The 23,368-nt window shown below is 49.5% G+C and overlaps 1 protein-coding gene across 13 annotated transcripts; it reads left to right on the forward strand.

The window, feature by feature from the left end:
* Nucleotides 1–5,128: 5,128 nt before the first annotated feature.
* Nucleotides 5,129–23,363, forward strand: SRRM2 (serine/arginine repetitive matrix 2). 13 transcript variants are annotated; one of them, XM_066275168.1, is made up of 15 exons: nt 5,198–5,328; nt 8,563–8,842; nt 9,731–9,838; nt 10,024–10,188; nt 10,633–10,710; nt 11,190–11,252; nt 11,344–11,376; nt 11,582–11,632; nt 11,806–11,898; nt 12,534–12,723; nt 13,600–20,249; nt 20,983–21,273; nt 22,365–22,478; nt 22,612–22,722; nt 22,811–23,363. In XM_066275168.1, exons 2-15 carry the CDS (start codon nt 8,601–8,603, stop codon nt 22,818–22,820), a joined length of 8,199 nt encoding a protein of 2,732 aa, XP_066131265.1. In that variant the 5' UTR covers nt 5,198–5,328; nt 8,563–8,600; the 3' UTR covers nt 22,821–23,363. The 13 variants fall into 13 exon arrangements, with proteins under 13 accessions (XP_066131273.1, XP_066131265.1, XP_066131261.1 ...); XM_066275164.1 differs by having other exon boundaries at nt 5,206–5,336; XM_066275170.1 differs by having other exon boundaries at nt 5,206–5,336; nt 22,615–22,722.
* The last annotated feature ends 5 nt before the right edge of the window (nt 23,364–23,368 follow it).

Genomic DNA, 23,368 nt, shown 5'->3' on the forward strand with positions numbered 1-23,368 from the left:
GGGGAAAGGACACTTCTCTGAATATAACTTTTTGTATAGAGCTGCCATTTTGGACCATGCTATTGTTTTATATATATGAAAAAATAAGTAAAATCTCCAAGAGACGGGAAAAAAAAGCCTAAAATTTAATACAAACAGAAAAAAATGAATCAAAGCATATTTTAAATGAACAAGCAGCATACTTCGTCTTACTTGCTGCAGCTGGCCCAGCTCCCCTCCTCTCACCGGTCTGCTCTGTGTGCCTCCCTGCCTTGCACTGTACTGCCTCCTCTCATCACCATGGAAGCAGAAAGCCCTGTGCTTGTTATCAACAGTGGCTCTGGCACGTGCAAAGCTGGCTTCGCTGGGGACGATGCCCCACCCCTCCCTGACCCTGTTCCCTTCCATCATCAGATGCCCCTGGGGGTCATGGCGGGCAGGGGGCAGAGAGCTACATGGGCAACGAGGCCCAGAGCAAGTGCGGCATCCTGACCCTTCAAGTAACCCATTGAAAATGCCATTGTCACCAATGGGACGGCATGGATAAAATTTGGTACCACACTTTCTACAACAAGCTGCATGTGGCCCCTGAGGAGCAAACTGTGCTGCTGACCGAGGCCCCCTGAACCCCATGAGATGACTCAGATCATGTTCACGACCTTCAGCACTCTGGCCATCCATGTACATGGCCATCCAGGCTATGCTGTTCCGGTTCGCTTCTGGCTGTAGGAGATAAAACAGTACCACTGCTATTGTTATGGACTCTGGGGATGGGGTCACCCACACTATGCCTATTTATCTCCTACTCCAGCCTGGGTCTGGGTCTGGACCTAGCTGGCCTGGACCTGGCTAACTACCTCATGAAGATCCTCATGGAGTGTGGCTACAGCTTTACCACCATGGTGTGTAGTAAATCGTACGTAAGCATCAAAGAGCATCTCCACTATACTGCCCTGGACTTGGAGCAGGAGACAGGCACTGCAGCATGCTCCTCCTCTCTGGAGAAGAGCTGCAAGCTGCCTTTGAAAAGAAGTTGTCCTTGAAGCTTGTGTCTGATTTCAGCAGTGAATTGTAGACCTAACTGCTGATTTTGACCTTATATTCAAGTTAACTGTTACCTTGGCACGTTTAATACACTGTACATATCTTTGATATAAATCCCTGTACATGCATTTGGTTACTTGGAGGCCAAAACGAGAACATGTTTGTGCTAGAGAAATCCAGTGGCTTGATGAGAATCAGGGACACTGCACATTCCTGATTTATGCAGGGTATTAATGTGCAGGAGTTGCCTATTTCAGGATTTCTCTAGAGCAGTGGTTCTCAAACTTTTTGAAGTCGGGGCACATTTAAAATCCTACAAATAACTGTAGGCGCACTATATACACATTTCTGAGAAATATGTTATAATAATTAAGTCAAATATTAAAGAAAAAGGCCCTGGCCAGTTGGCTCAGTGGTAGAGTGTCGGCCTGGTGTGCGGAAGTCCCGGGTTCAATTCCCGGCCAGGGCACACAGGAGAAGTGCCCATCTGCTTCTCCACCCCTCCCCCTCTCCTTCCTCTCTGTCTCTCTCTTCCCCTCCTGCAGCCAAGGCTCCATTGGAGCAAAGATGGCCCAAGTGCTGGGGATGGCTCTGTGGCCTCTGCCTCAGTCGCTAGAGTGGCTCTGGTTGCAACAGAGCGATGCCCCGATGGGCAGAGCATCGCCCCCTGGTGGGCATGCTGGGTGGATCCCAGTCGGGTGCATGCGGGAGTCTGTCTGACTGCCTCCCCATTTCCAGCTTCAGAAAAAAAAAAAAATTAAAGAAAAAATATATAAAGTCCAAGCGTGCTTTTATGGTAATTAAATGAAATAAATACGACAAAATTAAATTTATTCTGACTTAAAAAAACATTTTTATGTTACTTTTTTTTATTTTTATTTTTTTTTCTGAAGCTGGAAACAGGGAGAGACAGTCAGACAGACTCCCGCATGCGCCCGACCGGGATCCACCCGGCATGCCCACCAGGGGCGACGCTCTGCCCACCAGGGGGCGATGCTCTGCCCATCCTGGGCGTCGCCATGTTGCGACCAGAGCCACTCTAGCGCCTGAGGCAGAGGCCACAGAGCCATCCCCAGCGCCTGGGCCATCTTTGCTGCAATGGAGCCTTGGCTGCGGGAGGGGAAGAGAGAGACAGAGAGGAAAGCACGGCGGAGGGGTGGAGAAGCAAATGGGCGCTTCTCCTGTGTGCCCTGGCCGGGAATCGAACCCGGGTCCTCCGCACGCTAGGCCGACGCTCTACCGCTGAGCCAACCGACCAGGGCTATGTTACATTTTTTGTTATGCTTTTTAGAATTCATAAAAAAGAGGGGTTAAAAAAATAAAAAAACAAAAAAGTTATCTTTATATATATATAGATACAGTCTTAGTAAGATTTAGTAAATTCAGCAGGTCCTGGCACGAATGTGTTAAGTTTTTTCATTCTTGTGTTTCTGAGAAACATGAGCCTGTCCTAGCAATTTCTTCAATGTTTGGGCATATATTTGAAAGGCAAACTCTCATTTCCTCATCAATACATTGAAGAATTCCTCTCTTTTTACTCTTAATTGTGTTGAGTGCAGAAAACCCCCACCATACATATCATCTTAACTTTACACCAAACAAAGGATAGAAGAAACTTGCCTCTAGTCTTTTGGGGGAACATGGGGGGTAGTGTAAACAATCCAGCACCACAGCTTAACAGCTTTTTGCAACCTAATCAGGCAAATAAGGTGGGGGTTGGGCAAACTGTCAGCTTACAGCCAATTCCCCACACCTCTGTCCCCCCAAAACCTAAACTCCAGAAACCCTGTTGGTTTTTTGGTCCCCAACAGGCATATATTTCTCTGGAATACCATAGGGCACGCCTGGAAATCTTCTAGGGTGCGCCAGTGCGCCCTGGCACACACTTTGAGAACCACTGCTCTAGAGGCTAGCACGAGTCCTGAACCAGTTGCCATTTCTGTCCCACAAGTCAGATGTCCTGGGTTCTATTCCCAGTCAGGATACACAGGAGAAGCGATCATGTTTCTCCTCCCTTTCCCCTCCGATTTCTCTCTTTTTCTCTTCCCCTCCCGCAGCCATGGCTCAATTGGTTCACGCGCATTGGCCCAGGTGCTGAGGATGGCTCGATGGAGTCTCCACCTCAGGCACTAAAAATAGCTTGGTTGTGAACATGGACAGATGGGCAAAGCATCAGCCCCAGACAGAGGTTGCCAGTGGATCCTGGTCGGGAGGCATGCAAGAGTCTATATCTCCTGCTCTCATTTGGAAAAGAAGAAAAATTTTTTTAGAACCCTGGCCAGATAGCTTGGTTGGTTAGAGCATCCTCCCAAAGGTCAGAGGTTGCCAGTTCAATTCCCGGTCAGAGTACATACAGGAACAGATCAATATTCCTGTCTCTCTCCTTTCTTCTCTCTAAAATTACTAAAATAAACATTAAATTTTTAGAGAGCAAAGGAGAGAGACTGAGAGTGAGAGAGAGAAAGAGAGAGAGAGAGAGCAACAACCTGTTGTTTCACTTATTAATGCCATCATTGGTTGATTCTTGTATGTGCCCTGACCGGGAATTGAACCATTAACCTTGGCATTTTGAGAGATGCTCTAACCAATTGAGGCACCTGGCCATAATTTAGACTTTTTTTTTAATTATGAAGGGTAAACTATAAATTATTACAGCAGAGAAACCTGGTTGACCGTTTCTTAATCAAGTGATCAAAGTCAGTGTTGGCAGTGATGGAACTATTACCTATCTCTTCATATTATACACTGAGAACCCAGCATCACTTCCATAGTCTTCCTGCCAGAAATGTATGACCTGAATCTAAGTATGATGAAACTGAAATGGAGGAACATTCTACAAAATAAATGGCCTGTCCTCTTCAAAATGGCAATGTCATGAATTACAAAGAGTCAGGAACCGTTTCAGATTAAATGAGCCTGAAAAGGGTATCCAAAGGTGCCCAAATTGAAGGAGGCGGGCACAGGACACCTGCTGGGCACGGCACGCTCCTGCAGAAAACAGTGGGTCTCCTAGTTCGAGTACCTGAACTGAGTTTAACGTTATGCTGTCAGGTTAAGAAAAAAACTTAACAATATCAAATACAATTCCTCAATTTCAAACACACAACCCCTCATTAAATGGCTAAGAGGGTGCAAGACAACCCTCCCCTTGGAATGACCAAGACCACTGAGTGTGAGCCCAAGGTTGATGGGCAAGTGGGTGGGATCAGGTTGCAACTCTGGCCTGGCTGAGAAGCTCAGCTTCTTTCAGCTCTGCTCTCAGATTTGGTAATTCTCAGGCTCAAAAAAAAATGGACTTAAACAAAAAAAATTATCAGGCGATATTCTGTAAAGGGGTGAAAAATGTAAGGGTGTTTGTAATGGTTTTTGCCCAGCTATGTATATAAGTAGCATTGTTCCCTGGCCACTTCACCCAAAGATAATAGAAAGTTATTCCCCTGGGCAGAGGGCCGGGTTCTGCCCGGTTCTGCCCATTTGCAATCGCAAAAACTGCGAACAAAAATGCCAGCTGGATCAGCTTACGCTCAGATCCTGGGCCTGAAGTTGGGCCCTGGGCTCGAGGGGGAGCCCGCTGGCTAGGGGTGTGAGGGAGAGTCCCTGAGGTGCGCCGCAAAAGCTGGTCGGCGGCGGTAATGGTTCCTCCGAGAAGCCCGCAATCACATGGAAGCAACAGGGTCTCTGGGCTCAGGACCATCACTTCCCAACATGAGGAGACAAAATGGCGGCCATACTCAAGGCCGAAACCACAAACGGGTTCCAGGCTACGTTACAACCACAACTCCCAGAATTCCCTGGGTCGAAGACGGGCGGCCGAAGAGCTTTCCAGCGTCGCTCGATGGGGTGCTAGGTCCTGTGCCCCTCCCCCGCTAGTGGAAACTCTGCGGAATATGTCTCCTGCTGTAATCCCGGGCTCCTACTCTTCCTTGCACTGACCGAAGGGACTCGTAGTTCTTTGGCAACAAAATTGAACCTCCCTCGGACCCTAAGAAACTACATTTCCCGGTGGGATTTCGGCGCCTGCGCACAAGGCTGCTATGCGTACTACGACTCCCGGCGGGTCTGTGACGCCCGCGGCTGCGTACTGACGTACTTAGTCGTGCTGACGTGCAGCGCGGCCCAGGCGGGGTGCGAGTGGCGCAGTCGGAGCCCGCTGCGGCCCCTGAGGAAGCGAGGAGGCGTCAGTGTCGGCTAGGCGGGCGGACAGGCGAGGCGAGGCGACGGCTCCAGACCCCGAGAGACTCGGGAGCTCGAGTAGCGGTAGCACCTCTTCCTCTCGGAAGCGGCAGGCGGCGGCGGCGGCGGCGGGTGAGAGGGTGAGGGAGCGCGCGAGCCGGTGGGGGAGGGGCGGCAGCCCCGGCTCGAGGCCAAAGCGCGCGGAGAACGGTCTAGGCCGCTACGCGCACGCGCGCTCGCCGCCCCTAGCTCGCGCGGACGCCCTCGCTCGCCTGCCTCCCCTCCCCCCTTCCCGCGGTCTCCGTCGCGCGCGGGGTTTTATTCGATTTCCCCTCCCCCATGGCAACGACGCGCGCCGCCGATTGCACTAAAGCTGGCGCGCGCGCGCTCGGCAATAGAGGAGCGCGCCTCGGTCTCTCGCCTCCCCCATACCTGTAACCGAGGAGGCTCTCCGGTAGCTGCCCCTTCGAGCATTTTCTAGGCAGGGAGGGGGCGGCGGCGGCGGGGGGGCCTGCTCCAGAATCCTTCCCTCGCGCCCCTCCTGCCACTGCCTCCCTCCTGGCGCCCTGCAGTCCGGCTGGGAGCCTCCCAGACTTCAGGGCGCCACACAGCCCCCTCCCCCATTCCTCGGGGCCGAAAATAAGCCTTGGCGTTCCAGTGTAGGGAAGGCCTTGAACTAGACGCCCGAGAGCTTAGACTGTGCGGACTCGGGTCGGTTTGCCGTGGAAGTATTAGGAAGAGAAAAGCCCCAAACCTTTAAAATATATATATTCAGTTTGGGTATGTGTATACAGACCGTGCGCTTTTTTTTTTTTTAACTTATTGTCTCCCCAAAAGTTGTGTTCAAGTTAGGAAGGGGGGCTGTTGCAACAACCTTCCTTTGGGAAGAAAATGCTAGACTCTTTGAGGCATTGTTTGGCACATAATGCTTCTGAGCCTTGGTTTCCATTCACGCTTGTCTTAAGCTGTCTTTTGGATCAAAAACTCGAAGTCTGTGTTGTCTTCCTTCTTAAGTGTGTGGGCTTAGGTCTCTGCTTGATCTAATATCTTAAGCTTTCTGGGTTCCATAGTGAAAATCCAGCTAGACGTTGCCCCAGTGCTGAGCTTGCTTGCTTTGCTTATTACATCTGTCCATTTTCCTGCCTGCTCCCATCCCATTTGGTGCCTTTCGTTTCTTGGATACCGTAATATTGTACTGGATTTTAAGAATTCTTTCTATCTCTTTAGCATCGTGATCATTTTCCAATAGAAAAAGTTCTCTTTTGTGTTCCTTTGTAGCTTTTATTTTCTGCCTTTAGCGTGGTTAATTTTTTGCATGCCCACAGTCTATGGTTCCCAGTCTAAGAATCCCCCATTTTAGAAATTATAAAGTTATCTGGTTTTGGTGATTTGTGTGTGTTATTAATGTACCCCTGGTTTGTCTTTCCTTTTAGTGTTTTGAGCACTGCCTTGGCTGCTGTGGGGTCTTTTTGTTCTTTTTCCTTTTTTTGGCTTATTCCTTACAAGTTCTCCAGTTCATTGTGGCTTAATAGCCTTTGCTTAGCAGCTACTGGTTTAATCTCCCTAGGGAGTGGGAGGATTATTGTGTGAGGTGGTATGGAAGTGTGGGTGAATGGGTAAACTGAATTAATTGCAGATCAGAAGCATTCTACACAGGAAAAATTAGGGGGGGTGTAGAGAAGCAAAGAAGAACCTAGGTTTAGATTGATATTTGAGAAAGTGAAAGCGAGGTTTGGAAAGTAGAGAAACTGACATTTTGTATTATAAAGAAGTTTTTTTTATTTCTTTGTGCATAATATAATCACTTGCCTTTCCTGGACTTGACCTCATCTGTAACTCTCTTTACCCTCGTATGGTTATCTTTTTTTGTTTTCAATTTTTTTTTTTTGTTTGGAGTCTGTACTGAGATGGGTAGGGACCCAGCCTAAGAGTTGGGGGTGGGGTCCAAACTGTTCTAGATTTGGGCCATCTCCCTTTCATTCAGTATCTCAGCATACTTTTTTTGTTTGTTTAGTACATTTTCCCAGGCATTTGTATGATGCTTTTTTATTCTGGAATTTAAAAAGAACAGTTTTCCCTTTTATCCAGCTCAATTTATTTTCCCTCTGCTTTCACTAACCTATTCACTTTGTTCCTCGGGTAGCTTTCCTCACACATTTCTGGTCTGTGAAATTATTTTGGCCAGAGTGAATTGGAAAAAGAAATAGAGTTATATATAGCATGAGAAAGGAGCAGACTATATGTAGCCAGGAACTCTAACCAAAAAGATTGGGGTTTGAGGGCTATTCAGACTCATGTTGAGGTTGGGACAGGTTGAAAGCATAGAGAACCTGGTGGGAGGCCTGGAGGTAACAGTTGAGAGATAAGGCAGGACTAGAAGAGAAAAACTAGGAAGTGAGATGCAGGGGACTGGTAGGGAAAGCTGACAGTTTGACATAGTGAAATTGAAGTATAAAGAGTGGGGGGGTTTTTCATTGTAAGTTTAAGGCAAGGGATGTAGAGAAGGTATGGGAACAGTTGAAACAGGCTGGTTTTAAGTATTAGAGCTTTGAGTTGAAAACTGGTAATTGACAAGTGCTAGGGAGAGCTGGGTGAGTTGTAAATCATGTGAGTTGTTTTAGAAGGAAATTGAAGGAATAAGGAAAAGGTCAGGATAGTTGATAGCTATAAATATTTACAATCAAAGAAATGGTCTCTTACTTGGAAAGTAAAATATAAGGATTGTTTAGCCAAGGTCCATGAGTTTTTGATGTGCATGTTGGTCTTTAGTCTGGGTGTGAGGTTGCACAGGTTACTTTTGGTTTATCTTAAGATTCAGTTGGTATACCTGTTTAAATATCTAGGGGCTGTTTAATCTATTTTGTATTCATAACATGGTAGTCTGAACTTTTTAGGTCTGTTCTTGGAAGAGTCTTTGGACTTGAACTGCAGGCCCTTGGGTGCCACAGATCTGTAGTGTTTGTTGTGCCCAGTTTGGAGTCTTGAGTCAGTTACCAGAGGTTAAGAATTAGAGTAGTTGGTGGAGACACCGCTGTATGTATTGGGGCCAAAGGAGAATAAAGGGACAGTATGAAGAAATTTGAGAGAAAGGATCTTTGTTTAGGGTGTGGGAAAAAATCTGGATGTAAGGAATGGTTCTTGCATGTTGAAGGAAAAGGTTGTAAGAGCTGGGCTATAAGTTGATGGAAAGCAGTGTGGGAAGGATGAAGGTTTTGTTAGGAGATCAGGAGGATTATGCAGCTAAAAAGATTGTTTATTGTGAAGAGATACATGTTGAAAATAGGGATGGAGAGCAGGGATTTGGGTGGTGGTAAGTGGTTAGTTTGGGGCCAGGGGCCTGACCCTTGTTTCCCCGCTCCCCCTCAGGAGTGGTGGTGCCCCCCCCCACCCCCAGGCACGGGGCCATGTACAACGGGATCGGGCTGCCAACGCCCCGGGGCAGCGGCACCAACGGCTACGTCCAGCGCAACCTGTCCCTGGTGCGGGGCCGCCGGGGTGAGCGGCCTGACTACAAGGGAGAGGAGGAACTGCGGCGCCTGGAGGCTGCCCTGGTGAAGCGGCCTAATCCTGACATCCTGGACCACGAGCGCAAGCGGCGAGTGGAGCTGCGATGCCTCGAGCTGGAGGAGATGATGGAAGAGCAGGGGTGAGGGGAGGGCTGGGGGAGAGCCAAGCACTGAATGAGTGCAGAGCTGGGGGAGTTAGTTGGGGTGTAGGAAGCTTAGTTAGGGCTTGTTGAAAGAGGCTGGAGAGGAGTTGCAAGAGGGGTGGAGGTAAAGGAATTAGCAAATTGAAAGGAGCTAAGGGACAGCTTAGAGTGGGAGATGAGGAAACTGTGTCTGGGACATATAAGGGAGCCTAAAGGAGTTTGAATTTAGATGGAGGCACTTGGGGAAAGAGGGGAGCATTGAGAACAAAATGTGCTTTAAGGTAGAGGTGGGCAAGCAGAGACCAGGCAAGAGAAGATCTAGATAAACTGACAGGTGTTGTCATTGATAGAGAGGAAGATAAATGAATTTAAGGATTGAGGCCTTGGAAAGTAGCAAAGGCAGGAAAACAGGAACTGGAAGAAAGACCTGGCTGGATAAGAGAGGATCATGGGTTGGGTAGGAAATGAAATTTTGGAAAAGGAGCACATTCGGGAAGAAAACCTTTTAGAGCAGTGGTTTTCAAACTTCAGCAGTGGCGCCCCTGCATCTTACTTGGAAATTCTAGGAAATGAAACAAAAGACCTGTTCTTATTGAAGTTGAGGAGGAGCACCTAGTACTCTGCCTGCTTAACTTTCTTCTTTTGGCCCGAGTGTAGCATGTTTAAAATCCACTGTTCTAGGGGGTATAGTAAGTGGAAGGGAGAAAGAGGACAGGGAAAAGATCAGATGGATTTAAGAGAAGGGCCCTTTGGGTGACAGTGAGTGAAAAGTTCTATGCGTGCATGGAGAAGGAAGGTTGCCCTGTTGGGAAGGAGGGAACTGTAAACCTGGGACTGGGGAAAGTGTCTAGTCAAGCTCTAACCCTGAAGGAATTTGTTCTTTAGGTACGAGGAACAGCAAATTCAGGAAAAAGTGGCGACCTTTCGACTCATGTTGCTGGAGAAGGATGTGAACCCTGGGGGCAAGGAGGAGACCCCAGGGCAGAGGCCAGCGTGAGTGTTTTCACTCTCCTTTGATTTACTCTGGACTGTATATTGCTCCTTCTGCTGTCCTCTCTTCTTACCTCCACTTCCTGTTTGTCTTCTTTCTCAGGATCCTGTTTGGCCCCTGCCTGTAATTGTGTAAAAATGACTGCCCTTTGCTCTGAGTTCTTCACACCGTTTGTTTTTTTCTCTAGGGTCACCGAGACTCACCAGTTGGCAGAATTGAATGAGAAGAAGAATGAGCGACTTCGTGCTGCCTTTGGCATCAGTGATTCCTATGTGGATGGCAGCTCTTTTGATCCTCAGCGTCGTGCTCGAGAAGCCAAACAACCAGCTCCCGAGCCTCCCAAACCTTATAGGTACTCAAGACCAAGCAACCAGTGTCAGCTTCTCTTATAAGAACTTTATTTTGTGGACTATTTCTTCTAATGTCTCTAGATTTTGTTTTTCTGAAGTCTTGAGAAAATACATCTTTTTTTTTTTTTAAGTTAGAGGCGAGGAGATAAGACTTTCACATGTGTCCTGATGGGGGATCCACCTGGCAACCTCTTTCTGAGGTTGATGCTCGAATCAGCTGAGCTATCCTCAGCACCCGAGGCCAACGCTCGAACCACTTGAGCCACTGGCTGCAAGAGGGGAAGAAAAAGGGGAGAGGGAGAAAATCACTGATGGTTTCTTATATGTGCCCTGATGGGGAATTGAACCCTGGACATCCGCATGCTAGGCTGATGCTCTATCCACTTAGCCAACTGGCCAGGGCCAAGAAAATTTATTTTAACACCTGTCCTCTTCATTTTGCCCAGCCTTGTTCGAGATTCCAGCAGTTCTCGTTCACCAACTCCAAAGCAAAAGAAGAAGAAAAAGAAGAAAGATAGAGGACGGTAAGTTGGTTGGAAAGTTACTATAGTAAGTCAGAGGACCAGCCCTGTCATGCATACATTTTCTCTCCTGAGTCAGTTAATCTCTCTTCCTCTCTGTCTTTATAGAGAATTTTTCCTTCTGGAAATCAGGAGAGAGTTGTCAGACACCTCAGGGGAGGGGGGCGGCATTCAGGTTTCCATTGGGAGAGGAATATATATGCTTTTTTAGTAGGAAGAGTTGATTCTGCAGCTCTTTCAATTAAGAATTGGCAACAGTATTTTGGTTTTCTGGGATTTTGTTTTTCATTTTGAGGTTTAATGATATAAGGAGGAGGTAACTATGCTTCTTAGAGAGTAAGTCCTGGGTTTAGGTCTGGGACATTAGTGCTTTTGGAGTCGTTCAGTGCTTTTTAGAAGCCTTTTGGAGATTGTGGTATTATAAGTGGGAGTGTCAGGGGAAAAGCCAAGCAGGATGACCTTGTTTCTGAACTCATTTTTAGCAGGTCAGAGAGCAGCTCTCCTCGACGAGAGAGGAAGAAGAGTTCTAAGAAGAAGAAGCACAGGTATGAGGTGGGAGTATATGGAGTGATTGGAGAGGCTTAATGAGTCCAGGCATAGGTATTGGTGTATGCTTTATCTTTTATCGCCCCACAGGTCAGAATCTGAATCCAAGAAACGAAAGCATAGGTAAGAGCTTTTTGTGGCATGGGGACATGGTGGCACATAGAGTGGTGAGCCATTGCTTGTTGGCCTTGCTTGCTCTCTGGGTGGGGGTTGGGTATGTCATTTTTTGGAGTAAAGCTCAGTTCCTTGATCTTTCAATTCTGTATTATTTTATTTTTGGTTTTACTTATTTTTTTTATTGATTATTACTGTTAATCTTATTTCTCAGGTCTCCCACTCCAAAGAGCAAACGTAAATCTAAGGACAAGAAGCGGAAGCGGTGAGTGAATCTATGTGAATTGGAGGCGAATTTGTTGAGCAAGTAGATGAATGCCATCTAGGATAGGGTAGAATCAGTCATATACCTGATTGGTAATGGGTTAAGGGATGAGTGAAGGTAATCCAGTACAGGTGTGACAGCACCCTGAATTGTGGGTGGTGGTCTTTCTTCAGGTCTCGAAGTACAACACCAGTGCCCAAGAGCCGCCGGGCCCACCATTCAACTTCTGCTGATTCTGCTTCCTCTTCTGATACTTCCCGCAGTCGGTAAGGGGTAGTCCAGGAGGAAGGGAGGGAGAGGGACTTGTGGGTTAATCAATTTAATATTTATTGAGCGCCCACGGTGTGCTAGGCGCTGCACAGACCATTCGGAAGACACGGTCCCTGCCCTCTAGGAGCTGACAGGCTAAAGCAACAGGATGGACAGACATATACATTTCCCCTTCTCTTTTTTTTCTTTTGTTTCTTTTGTTATTTTTTGTTTTGTTCTGATGTATATGGACTGCCAGAATAGGGGGGGGTTGTTCGTGGTGTCTGGGGGAGGAAGGAATCCTTACCCTGGCTTCCTTAATCGGGGAAGGCTTCCTGAAGGAGGTGGGCTCAGAGGTGAGTTGTGAATGAAGTGGGTAGGGAATGGCTGGGTGGAGGGTTTGGGGAGGTTTGAGGGAGGTGAATAGAGGGGTAGAGGAACAACATTTTTTGGGACTGTGTTGGGAAGAGAAGGACCAAAGCGAATTGGACTTGAATTTCAGTGAGTGATTTGAGTTTTGTGAATATGAGAAGGCTTTTTGGAGAAGGGTTATGTACAGTCAGGAAAGGTGGATGGGAGCTAGGGAGGGGGTTTTCTATACTACCCTGAGCTAATTTCCTTTCTCTTCCTCATCCTCAATTACCTTTCTCAGGTCTCGAAGTGCTGCAACAAAAACCCATACAACTGCCTTGACTGGGCAAAGTCTTTCCCCTGCTTCAGGGTGTAGAGGGGAGGGAGACGCACCTTCCAGAGAACCAGATACCACCAACACAGGGCATCCCAGCAGCCCGGAGTCCTCTGCAAAGCAGCCAAGTAACCCCTGTGAAGACAAAGACAAGGAGGTATGTTCCTGAGTTAATAGATGTTTGTTGCATTGCGGATTATGGGCTTAGGGGTAGGCATTTGAAGTTAGGAAGAGAAGTGAGAGCTTATTAAGATAAATGAATTTGGGTTTTTTTCTTTCTATGTTCCTTTTTTGGTTATTCATCAAGTTTTATTCTGCAGATCCTTTAGAATTGTGGTTTTTAAACTTCACTGGAGAGGTTTTTTTATTAACAATATTTATATGTTTATAGAACTCAAAACTTCTTTATACTTATTCAGTTTTATTAGATGCTTCTAATATTTTTATTTCATTAAATACTGGTTGTACCTAAAATGTTTTAACCCACTGGGTTGCTGCTTGGAATCCGAAAACACTACTCTAGAATGGTCTTTTCAGCACCTGGTCTTTTATACATGCTATTCTAATTCAAACCCTAATGTTTTCTTGCTTCAACTGTAACAGTATGTTTTAATTGCTATTTGCTAAATTCTTACTTCCCCTGTCCATTTTTCAAGGATAAAAAGTCAGATTCTACCAACTTTGGTGAATTGCTTTATTTTTCTGTTTAAAAGTACTTTTGTCCTGTTTTTACAGCATTTTATACTGTTTATTGTTGTAAAATATGGTGTGTTTCTTGTATGCATTATCTCTTCTCTCGGTTATAAGACTCTTAAGGCCGTAGACTGTCCATATCTTCAAGGTTTCCCCCAATGTATTTTATGTTAAATGGCTTCTTGTTAATTGAGTGAATATAATGGCCTGTCATGAAAATAAGGATTAGTTGGTGTAATGGGCTGAGGAAGTGTCATTGGAAAGAATGTTGGGATCTTAAGGGTGATGGAAGTTTTGGTGTTTACATATCCCTATTCCTACTTTTTTTCCCCACTCTTAGAAATCTGCAGGTCGACCTAGTCCTTCTCCGGAAAGGAGCAGCACAGGCCCAGAACCATCTGCTCCCACTCTGCTCCTTGCTGAGCAACATGGCAGCTCCCCACAACCCCTTGCAACAACCCCTTTAAGTCAGGAGCCAGTGAACCCCCCTTCTGAGGCTTCCCCAACCCGGGGTCGTTTACCAACCAAGTCTCCTGAGAAACCTCCCCAATCATCTTCGGAGAGCTGCCCACCATCCCCTCAACCTACCAAAGTTTCTCGGCATGCCAGTTCTTCCCCTGAAAGTCCTAAACCCACACCAGCTCCTGGGTCCCGCCGAGACATTTCTTCTTCTCCTGTGTCCAAGAGTCACTCACGTGGCCGAGCAAAGCGGGATAAGTCACATTCTCATACTCCTCGTAGAGTGGGGAGGTCCCGTAGCCCTACCACCACTAAGAGGGGGCGATCGCGGTCTCGAACTCCAACTAAGAGAGGTCATTCTCGGTCCCGGTCCCCTCAGTGGCATAGGTCCCGGTCTGTACAGCGGTGGGGGCGATCTAGAAGTCCCCAGCGACGTGGCCGCTCTAGGTCTCCTCAGCGACCAGGCTGGTCCAGAAGCAGAAATATCCAGAGAAGAGGCAGGTCTAGATCAGCAAGGCGAGGCAGGTCACACTCTAGGTCCCCAGCCACCAGAGGCAGATCTCGTTCTAGAACACCAGCCCGGCGTGGTAGGTCTCGTTCTAGAACACCAGCCCGGCGCAGATCGCGATCCAGAACACTTACCAGGCGTAGATCTCGGTCTAGAACACCAGCTCGGAGAGGCAGGTCTCGATCTAGAACACCTGCTAGGCGCAGATCTAGGACCCGGTCAGTACGTCGGAGGTCTCGTAGTAGATCGCCAGCCAGGAGAGGTGGCAGGTCGCGCTCTAGAACCCCAGCCAGGCATGTCAGGTCACGCTCTAGAACCCCAGCCAGGCGTGGCAGGTCGCGCTCTAGGACGCCAGCCAGGAGAGGGAGATCTCGGTCTAGAACACCAGCCAGGAGAGCGAGATCTCGTTCTAGGACACCAGCAAGACGAGGGAGATCCCATAGTAGAAGTGTAGTTAGACGTGGGAGATCTCACTCTAGGACACCACAGAGAAGAGGCAGGTCTGGCTCATCATCAGAGCGGAAGAACAAATCCAGAACATCACAGAGGAGCAGGTCCAACTCAAGTTCAGAAATGAAAAAATTTCGTGTTTCTTCAAGGCGGAGCAGGTCTCTCTCTTCTCCACGATCTAAAGCAAAATCTCGCTTGTCTTTGAGGCGAAGCCTTTCTGGGTCCTCTCCATGTCCTAAACAAAAGTCTCGGACACCAGCAAGGCGCAGTCGCTCTGGATCATCCCAATCTAAAGCTAAATCACAAACACCAAGGCGAAGTCGTTCTGGCTCTTCACCCCCTAATCAGAAATCTAAAACACCGTCAAGACAAAGTCGTTCCAGTTCACCTCAATCTAAAGTGAAATCTGGCACACCACCAAGGCCAGGGTCGGTAACAAGTCCCCAGGCAAATGAACAATCGACAACACCACAAAGACAGAGCTTTTCTGAAACATCACCTGATCCTGAGATGAAGTCTAGGACCCCTTTGAGACTTAGCTGCTCTGAGTCCTCTCCTCCTAGAGTGAAATCTAGTACACCTACAAGACAAAGCCTATCTGGGTCGTCATCTCCACAACCCAAAGTGAAGACAATAACATCACCAGTCCAGAGCCATTCTGGTTCATCTTCCCCAAGCTCTAGTAGGGTGACTTCTAAAACACCACCAAGACAAAGCAGGTCAGAGTCTCCCTGCTCCAGGGTGGAATCTAGATTGTTGCAAAGACACAGCAATTCTAGGTCCTCCTCACCAGATACCAAAGTGAAACCTGGAACCCCACCAAGACAAAGTCACTCAGGGTCTACTTCGCCATGCCCCCAAGTAAAGCCTCAAACTTCACCAGGGCACAATCTTCCTGGATCAAAGTCACCATGTTTCCAAGAGAAGTCTAAAGATTCACCAGTAGCACAAAGTTGCTCTGGATCCTTCTCACTCTGTCCAGAAGTAAAGTCTAGCACTCCACCAGGAGAAAGCTATTTTGGCAGCTCATCTCTACAACAGGAAGGACAATCTTACATTTCACTAGATCCTAAATCTGATGCTTCCAGTCCAGAAATGAGACAGAGTCATTATGAATCTCTGTTTCTGCAGAGCAAATCTCAGACACCTATGGGTAGCCAGTCCCGGTCGTCTTCTCCAGTCACAGAGACTGCACCCAGATCTCCAATAGCACAAGAAAGAAACAAAGTATTACTAAGTCCTGGGCTTAAATCTGGAATGTCTCCTGAGCAGAACAGATTCCAGTGTGACTCTTCCTTTTATCCTGCAATGGACTGTAATTCTCTACTGGGGCAGAGTAGATTAGAGCCTTCACCTGAACCAGTAAAGAAAACAAGCTTACTCCTTCAGGAGGATATTGATGCATCATCTAGACTAAGTGACAAAGTGAGTTCTTCTCCAGTACAAAATAGAACTGAGTCTTCACCAGTACTCAAAGAGACACCTAGAACCCCCTCAAACGAAAGAGATGGTGATGGGTCATCTCCAGATACAAAAGACCAAAGTAGTGATTTAGCTAAGCCAAGCCAAGATGAGGAGTTCATGGAGGTAGTAGAAGAGTCCTCAAGCCAAGTTCCATCCCATTTATCTCCAGAACTTAAAGAAATGGCTGGAAGTAACTTTGAGTCATCTCCTGAAATAGAAGAAAGGCCTGCTATGTCTTTGACTCCTGACCAAAGCCAGTTATCACAGGCTTCTTTGGAAACAGAAGTCCCTGCAGTGACCTCAGCTTGGAGTGGGCCACATTTTTCTCCAGAACATAAAGAACTATCTAACTCACCTCCTAGGGAGAATAGTTATGGGTCACCTTTAGAATTTAGAAACTTGGGCCCTGTTGCAGAAATAAGTACTGGGTTTTCTCCTGAGGTTAAAGAAGTTTTGACTGTACCTGTTTCTAATCAGCTGGAGACAGATCCATCTCTAGACATGAAAGAACAGTTGGTGAGGTCTTCCAGATGCAGCAGTTCTGAGTTATCCCCAGATACAATGGAAAAAGCAGGAATGTCTTCAAGTCAGAGTGTCTCTTCACCAGTACTTGATACTATGCGTAGAACACCCTCAAGGGAAAGAAGTAGTTCTGCATCTTCTGAACTGAAAGATGGTTTACCCAGAACACCCTCAAGGAGAAGTAGGTCTGGATCTTCTCCAGGACTTAGAGATGGGTCTGGGTCTCCCTCAAGGCACAGCTTATCTGGGTCCTCTCCTGGAATGAAAGATATACCCAGAACACCATCCAGGGGAAGAAGCGAATGTGATTCTTCTCCAGAACCAAAAGCTTTGCCTAAGACTCCTAGGCCAAGGAGTCATTCTCCATCATCCCCAGAACTCAACAAGTGTCTTACCCCCCAGAGAGAGAGAAGTGGGTCAGAGTCATCGATTGAACAGAAGACTTTGGCTAGGACTCCTCTTGGGCAGAGAAGCCGATCTGCATCTTCTCAAGAACTTGATGAGAAACCTAGTGCATCCCCTCAGGAAAGAAGTGAATCAGACTCTTCAGATTCTAAAGTTAAGACACGAATGCCACTTAGACAAAGGAGTCATTCTGGATCATCTCCGGAGGTCGAAAGCAAATCCCGACCTTCTCCTCAGCTCAGTAGGTCTGGCTCATCCCCTGAAGGTAAAGATAAGCCAAGGATAGCATCCAGGGCACAAAGTGGTTCTGATTCCTCTCCGGAACCCAAGGCTTCGGCCCCTCGGGCCCTTCCCAGACGAAGCAGATCAGGTTCATCAAGCAAAGGCAGAGGCCCTTCTGAAGGAAGCAGTAGTTCTGAGTCCTCTCCAGAACACCCACCGAAATCCAGAATGGCTAGGAGAAGCTCTAGGTCATCAGTGGAGCCCAAGATGAAGTCTCGTACTCCACCTCGTCGCCGTAGCTCTAGATCATCTGAAATAACTAGGAAGACCAGGCTTTCTCGTAGAAGCCGTTCTGCATCATCCTCACCAGAAACTCGTTCTAGAACTCCCCCAAGACGTCGAAGAAGTCCCTCAGTGTCTTCCCCAGAGCTACCTGAAAAGTCAAGATCCTCGCGTCGGCGACGTTCAGCTTCATCCCCCCGCACTAAGACAACTTCAAGGAGAGGCCGATCTCCTTCACCAAAGCCCCGTGGGCTCCAGAGGTCCCGTTCCCGTTCACGGAGGGAGAAAACCAGAACCACCCGACGTCGAGATAGGTCTGGATCTTCTCAGTCAACCTCTCGGAGAAGACAGCGGAGCCGGTCAAGGTCTCGGGTTACTCGTAGGCGGAGAGGAGGCTCTGGTTACCACTCAAGGTCTCCTGCCCGGCAAGAGAGTTCCCGAACCTCTTCTCGGCGCCGAAGAGGTCGCTCTCGAACACCTCCAACCAGTCGGAAGCGTTCCCGTTCACGCACATCACCAGCTCCGTGGAAACGTTCCAGGTCCCGGGCCTCTCCAGCCACTCACCGGCGATCCAGATCTAGAACACCCCTGGTCAGCCGACGTAGGTCCAGGTCTCGAACTTCACCAGTGAGTCGGAGACGATCAAGGTCTAGGACATCAGTGACTCGAAGAAGATCTCGCTCAAGAGCATCCCCAGTGAGTCGAAGGCGATCCAGGTCCAGAACACCACTGGTAACCCGCCGTCGTTCAAGGTCCAGAACACCAACTCGCCGACGTTCCCGTTCTAGAACTCCACCAGTGACTCGCAGAAGGTCCAGATCTAGGACTCCACTGGTAATAAGGAGGCGATCTCGAAGCAGAACCTCACCTATCACTCGCAGAAGATCAAGATCCAGAACATCCCCAGTTACCCGTAGGAGATCTCGATCTCGCACAACTCCGGTAACTCGAAGGAGATCTCGCTCTCGGACCTCTCCAGTGACACGCCGCCGATCTAGGTCTAGAACACCTCCAGCTATTCGGCGTCGCTCTAGGTCTCGAACCCCACTCTTGCCACGCAAACGTTCTCGAAGTCGCTCATCACTTGCTCTCCGCCGCCGTTCTAGATCTCGTACTCCTCGAACAACTCGGGGCAAAAGATCCTTAACAAGATCTCCTCCAGCCATCCGCAGGCGTTCTGTATCTGGGAGTAGTTCTGATCGTTCACGCTCTGCTACTCCTCCAGCAACAAGAAATCATTCTGGTTCTAGAACTCCTCCAGTGGCACTCAGTAGCTCCCGAATGAGTTGCTTTAGTCGTCCTAGCATGTCACCAACTCCTCTTGACCGCTGTAGATCACCTGGAATGCTTGAACCGCTTGGCAGCTCTAGAACACCCATGTCTGTCCTGCAGCAATCTGGTGGCTCTATGCTGGATGGTCCAGGTTCCCGAATTCCTGATCACCCTAGAACATCTGTGCCAGAAAATCATGCTCAGTCTAGAATTGCACTTGCCCTGACAGCCATCAGTCTTGGCACTGCTCGGCCTCCTCCGTCCATGTCTGCTGCAGGCCTTGCTGCGAGAATGTCCCAGGTTCCAGCTCCAGTGCCTCTCATGAGTCTCAGAACAGCCCCAGCTGCCAGCCTTGCCAGCAGGATTCCTGCAGCCTCTGCAGCAGCCATGAACCTGGCCAGTGCCAGGACACCTGCCATACCAACAGCAGTGAACCTGGCTGACTCAAGAACGCCAGCTGCAGCAGCAGCCATGAACTTGGCCAGTTCCAGAACAGCAGTGGCACCTTCCGCCGTGAACCTTGCTGACCCTCGTACCCCAACAGCCCCTGCTGTGAACCTAGCAGGAGCCAGAACCCCAGCGGCTTTGGCAGCTTTGAGTCTCACAGGCTCTGGCACACCCCCAAATGCTGCAAACTATCCTTCCAGCTCCAGAACACCCCAGGCTCCAGCCCCTGCTAACTTGGTGGGTCCTAGATCTGCACACGCCACAGCTCCTGTGAATATTGCTAGCTCAAGAACCCCGCCAACCTTGGCCCCTACAAACCTCACCAGTGCTAGAATGGCTCCAGCTTTGTCTGGCGCAAACCTCACCAGCCCCAGGGTACCCCTTTCTGCCTATGAGCGCATTAGTGGCAGAACCTCACCACCGCTTCTTGACCGAGCTAGGTCCAGAACCCCACCAGGAGGCCCAGGCTCCAGAACCCCACCAGCTGCCCCTAGCCAGTCTAGAATGATCTCTGAGCGGGCTCCCTCTCCTGTCTCTAAAATGGTCCAGGCTCCTCCTTCACAGTCTGTTCTCCCTCCAGCTCAGGATCGGCCTAGGTCCCCTGTGCCATCTGCTTTTTCTGACCAACCCCGATCTTTGCTTGCCCCAACTGCCCCTGTAGCAGGATCTCAGTCCCTCTCCTCTGGGTCAGTGGCAAAGACCACATCCTCTGTTGGTGACCACAACGGCATGCTTTCTGTCCCTGTCCCTGGGGTGACCCACCCCGAGGGTGGGGAACCACCTGCCTCTACCGGGGCCCTGCAGCCAGCAAAGGAGCGGCGGAGTTCTTCCTCCTCATCCTCTAGCTCCTCATCATCATCGTCATCTTCATCGTCCTCCTCCTCCTCCTCTTCTGGCTCCAGTTCTAGTGACTCGGAGGGCTCTAGCCTTCCCATTCAACCTGAGGTAGCACTGAAGAGGTAAGGGGTCTTGACTTTTAGAACTTCCAAGGGAAAGGTTATGGGAACGGGTTGGGGTAGGGAAGGGAAAGTCCTGTCCATAGGTTCTTGGCTCATTGAGAAGGTATGGGGACCTTGACCATTAAGCTGGGGGTAGAAGAGAATGTTGGGGTGGGGGTGATGGGGAGTGGAATGGGACAGAAGTCTCTAAAGGTTAATTATCTAGAGGATAATGATAAGTTTTCCATCTCTACAGAGGACAGAACTAGAGGAAATGGACTTAATTTTACAGCAGGAGGGATGGCAGTTAGACCTCAAGAGGAACTCCCTGGGCTGGAAGGATCTTCAGAGGTCATCCCATCCCTCTCCCTGCCTCCAGGCAGGATGGCCCCTCCCCCAGCCAGCGTGCGCACACACACAGGGGCCTACCCAAGCTGGCTCTCCAAGGAAGGAGACCACCCAACTTTGCTCCCACACCTGAGCCCAGGGGCTGTGTTCCTTTCCTCAGGGATATTCTTGAGGTTTAACCTTGATTCCTTGTGCTGCCAACTCCAGCTTATTGCTTATGTTAAGCAGAGGTTGGGTCAGCTTGGGGCCACTGCTCTGGAGAATGCACTCACTGGCCTCTGGCTTTGGCTGAGAGAGTTCCAGGACCTTTCTCAGGCATCCCTTCCCCCACTGCCCTTCAAGCCATGGAAGGTAGGATTAGGGCAGGGGCAGGTTGTCTCTTCGTGATACTATGCTCTTCCCACAGGGTCCCTAGTCCTCCCCCAACCCCAAAGGAGGCTGATCGAGAGGGACGACCTCAGGAGCCAACCCCAGCCAAGCGGAAGAGGCGAGCTAGCAGCTCCAGTTCCAGCTCCTCCTCCTCTTCCTCCTCTTCCTCCTCCTCTTCCTCTTCTTCGTCGTCGTCTTCATCTTCTTCTTCCTCCTCTTCCTCCTCCTCCTCTTCCTCTTCTACTTCCTCCCCTTCTCCTGCTAAGCCTGACCCTCAGGCCTTGCCCAAACCTGCAAGCCCCAAGAAGCCACCCCCTGGCGAGCGGAGGTGAGTGCTACCTTGCTTGAGATGGGGTGGGGTGTGACCCTGGGGTGTGAGATTCCCACTGGGGATCTCACTTGGACTCTGTGATGTCTGGTTGTATGGGGAGGAGTCAGGCTTTCTTCTCCCTGCCTACTCTGTTGTGCCCTGTTCTGACAGAGGGGCTGCACCGTTCATCTGGGTGTTTCAGCCAAAACTGGGGAGTTCTAGGTTTCTTCCTCTCCCTGCCCGAAATGCAGTCTAGTCGCTGGTGCCTGGTCGCAGGGAGTCTATAGCTTTTTAAGTCTCCCCATTGCTATTGCCAGGGCTCTGGTCTGGCCACCGTCATCTTCTCCTGACTCTGTCCACAGCCTCTTCCCTGTCTCCCTGCCTCCACGCCATTCTCTTCCACACGTAGCCAGAGGGATCTTTCTAAAACGCACATCTGGTTACTTCCCTCCACTCCACAAATCCTTCTGGGACGCCCTGTGGCCTGCAGGATAAAGCCCCATCTCTGCGGGAATGGCGTGTGAGGCTCTCCACCAACTGGCCTTGCCTGCCCTGTGTTCTCCTCTCCTGCCCGCCCCCACACATGCCCTCTGCTCCAGCCATACCCAGCGCCTTGCAGTCTAAGGAGAACCCCATGCCTTTGGACATGCTGTTCCTTCTGCCTGGAATTCCCTTGTCCGCCTGGTGAACTCCTCGTTCTGCAAGACTCCGCTCAAACAGCACCTTCAAGAAGACTACCCTGCCCCTTCCCTTCACCTCCCTTCCCTGGGTCCCCAGATGTACCAATATTGGTCCCTGCGGGGTTGTTTCCCACACATGGGGCTGAGTGTGCCTCCCTTGGCCTTCCTTTATCACCAGACCAAGCCCTTCCAAGGGCAGGGACTCTTTTATCTTTGTGTCCTCCGCTGCCACCCCCCATGCCCTGCCCATTGGGGCACGCGGTGGATGGTGTGCGGGCGGATGGGTGAGTGAGCAGACAAAGGTGGGTCTGAGGCTGGCCCTGTGTGGTGCGAGGTTTGGTGGTCAAGACCTTGGGGAGGGTGGTCGTTGAATGCTGGCTGGTGGGTATGGAAGGGTGTGGCCCTATAGGGTTCTTCTCTGCTCCCTAGGTCCCGCAGTCCCCGGAAGCCAATAGACTCACTCCGGGATTCCCGGTCCCTGAGCTACTCGCCTGTTGAGCACCATCGCCCCTCGCCCCAGCCCTCACCACGGGACCAACAGAGGTAGGTCCATGGGTGTGTTCTTGACTCCTGCCAACAGCCAGCCCAGTTTGGCTACTGACTTCCAACAAAAAGTTTTGAGGCTCAAAGGCGCTAGTTGGTGTGTCTGTGGTCTGATATCTGTTCTGTATTGCAGCAGTAGTGAACTCGGTTCCCGGAGAGGCCAGCGTGGGGAGAGCCGCTCCCCAGGCCACAAGCACAGGAGGGAGACACCTAGCCCCCGCCCTGTGCGGCACCGCTCCTCTAGGTGCGTTGTCATAATTGGGGACTGGGCCTCCTCTATATGAAGTCTGGCTGGCTGGGACCTCTGCATTGATGAGTCTTCTCTGTTACAGGTCTCCATGAATGTTATTTGGGGAATCCCACCACACCCCAAGTTCTGGAGCCACAGGAAGTGCCCCTTTTCTCCCCAACAGAGCTGTGGGAGGGGTGCTTGTCTACCCCTCCCCTTTGGACCCTGGCAGCATTTTGAGGGGGAAGGTTCCCTTCTTTTCCTCCTCCCTTTTTTCCTTTGTTCCTGTGAAATGTTAATCTGTGAGTTTCTTCTGGTTCACATGTTTTGGGGGGGTTGGGGTGGGTGGGAATAAGAATGGGAGTTGCTGGATGGGAGGATATAGTTCAGGACTCTGTTGAATCAGAAAGGGCCTGGGAGGCACTGTCCCCCCTTTACCCCTGAGTTTGGGGGGGCAGGTGATGGTTTGGGACTTGGGAACTTGTGTGAAGTGTTGTGGAAAGGGGCAGTTGTTGAAATTAGTTGGCCCTTACTGCCCCCCAGTGAGATTGTGGCCCCTTCCCCCCAACTTTTCTTCACGTTTCTTAAAGGCATTTTGGTTTTTTTAAATCTGTACAGCAAGAGCAACTTTTTCTGTCAAATAAAAATGAGAAATGCAAGA

Source organism: Saccopteryx bilineata, chromosome 4 (assembly GCF_036850765.1).
Source record: "Saccopteryx bilineata isolate mSacBil1 chromosome 4, mSacBil1_pri_phased_curated, whole genome shotgun sequence".
Classification (NCBI taxonomy): Eukaryota; Metazoa; Chordata; class Mammalia; order Chiroptera; family Emballonuridae; genus Saccopteryx; species Saccopteryx bilineata.

What these genes read in the sequence shown, in the direction of transcription:
- SRRM2 (XM_066275168.1), top strand. Translation starts at nt 8,601, where the DNA reads ATGTACAACGGGATCGGGCTGCCAACGCCCCGGGGCAGCGGCACCAAC. An exon ending in GAGCCTCCCAAACCTTATAG is followed by an intron (nt 10,189 to 10,632) that starts GTACTCAAGACC and finishes CATTTTGCCCAG; the next exon opens with CCTTGTTCGAGATTCCAGCA. An exon ending in AAGGACAAGAAGCGGAAGCG is followed by an intron (nt 11,633 to 11,805) that starts GTGAGTGAATCT and finishes GTCTTTCTTCAG; the next exon opens with GTCTCGAAGTACAACACCAG.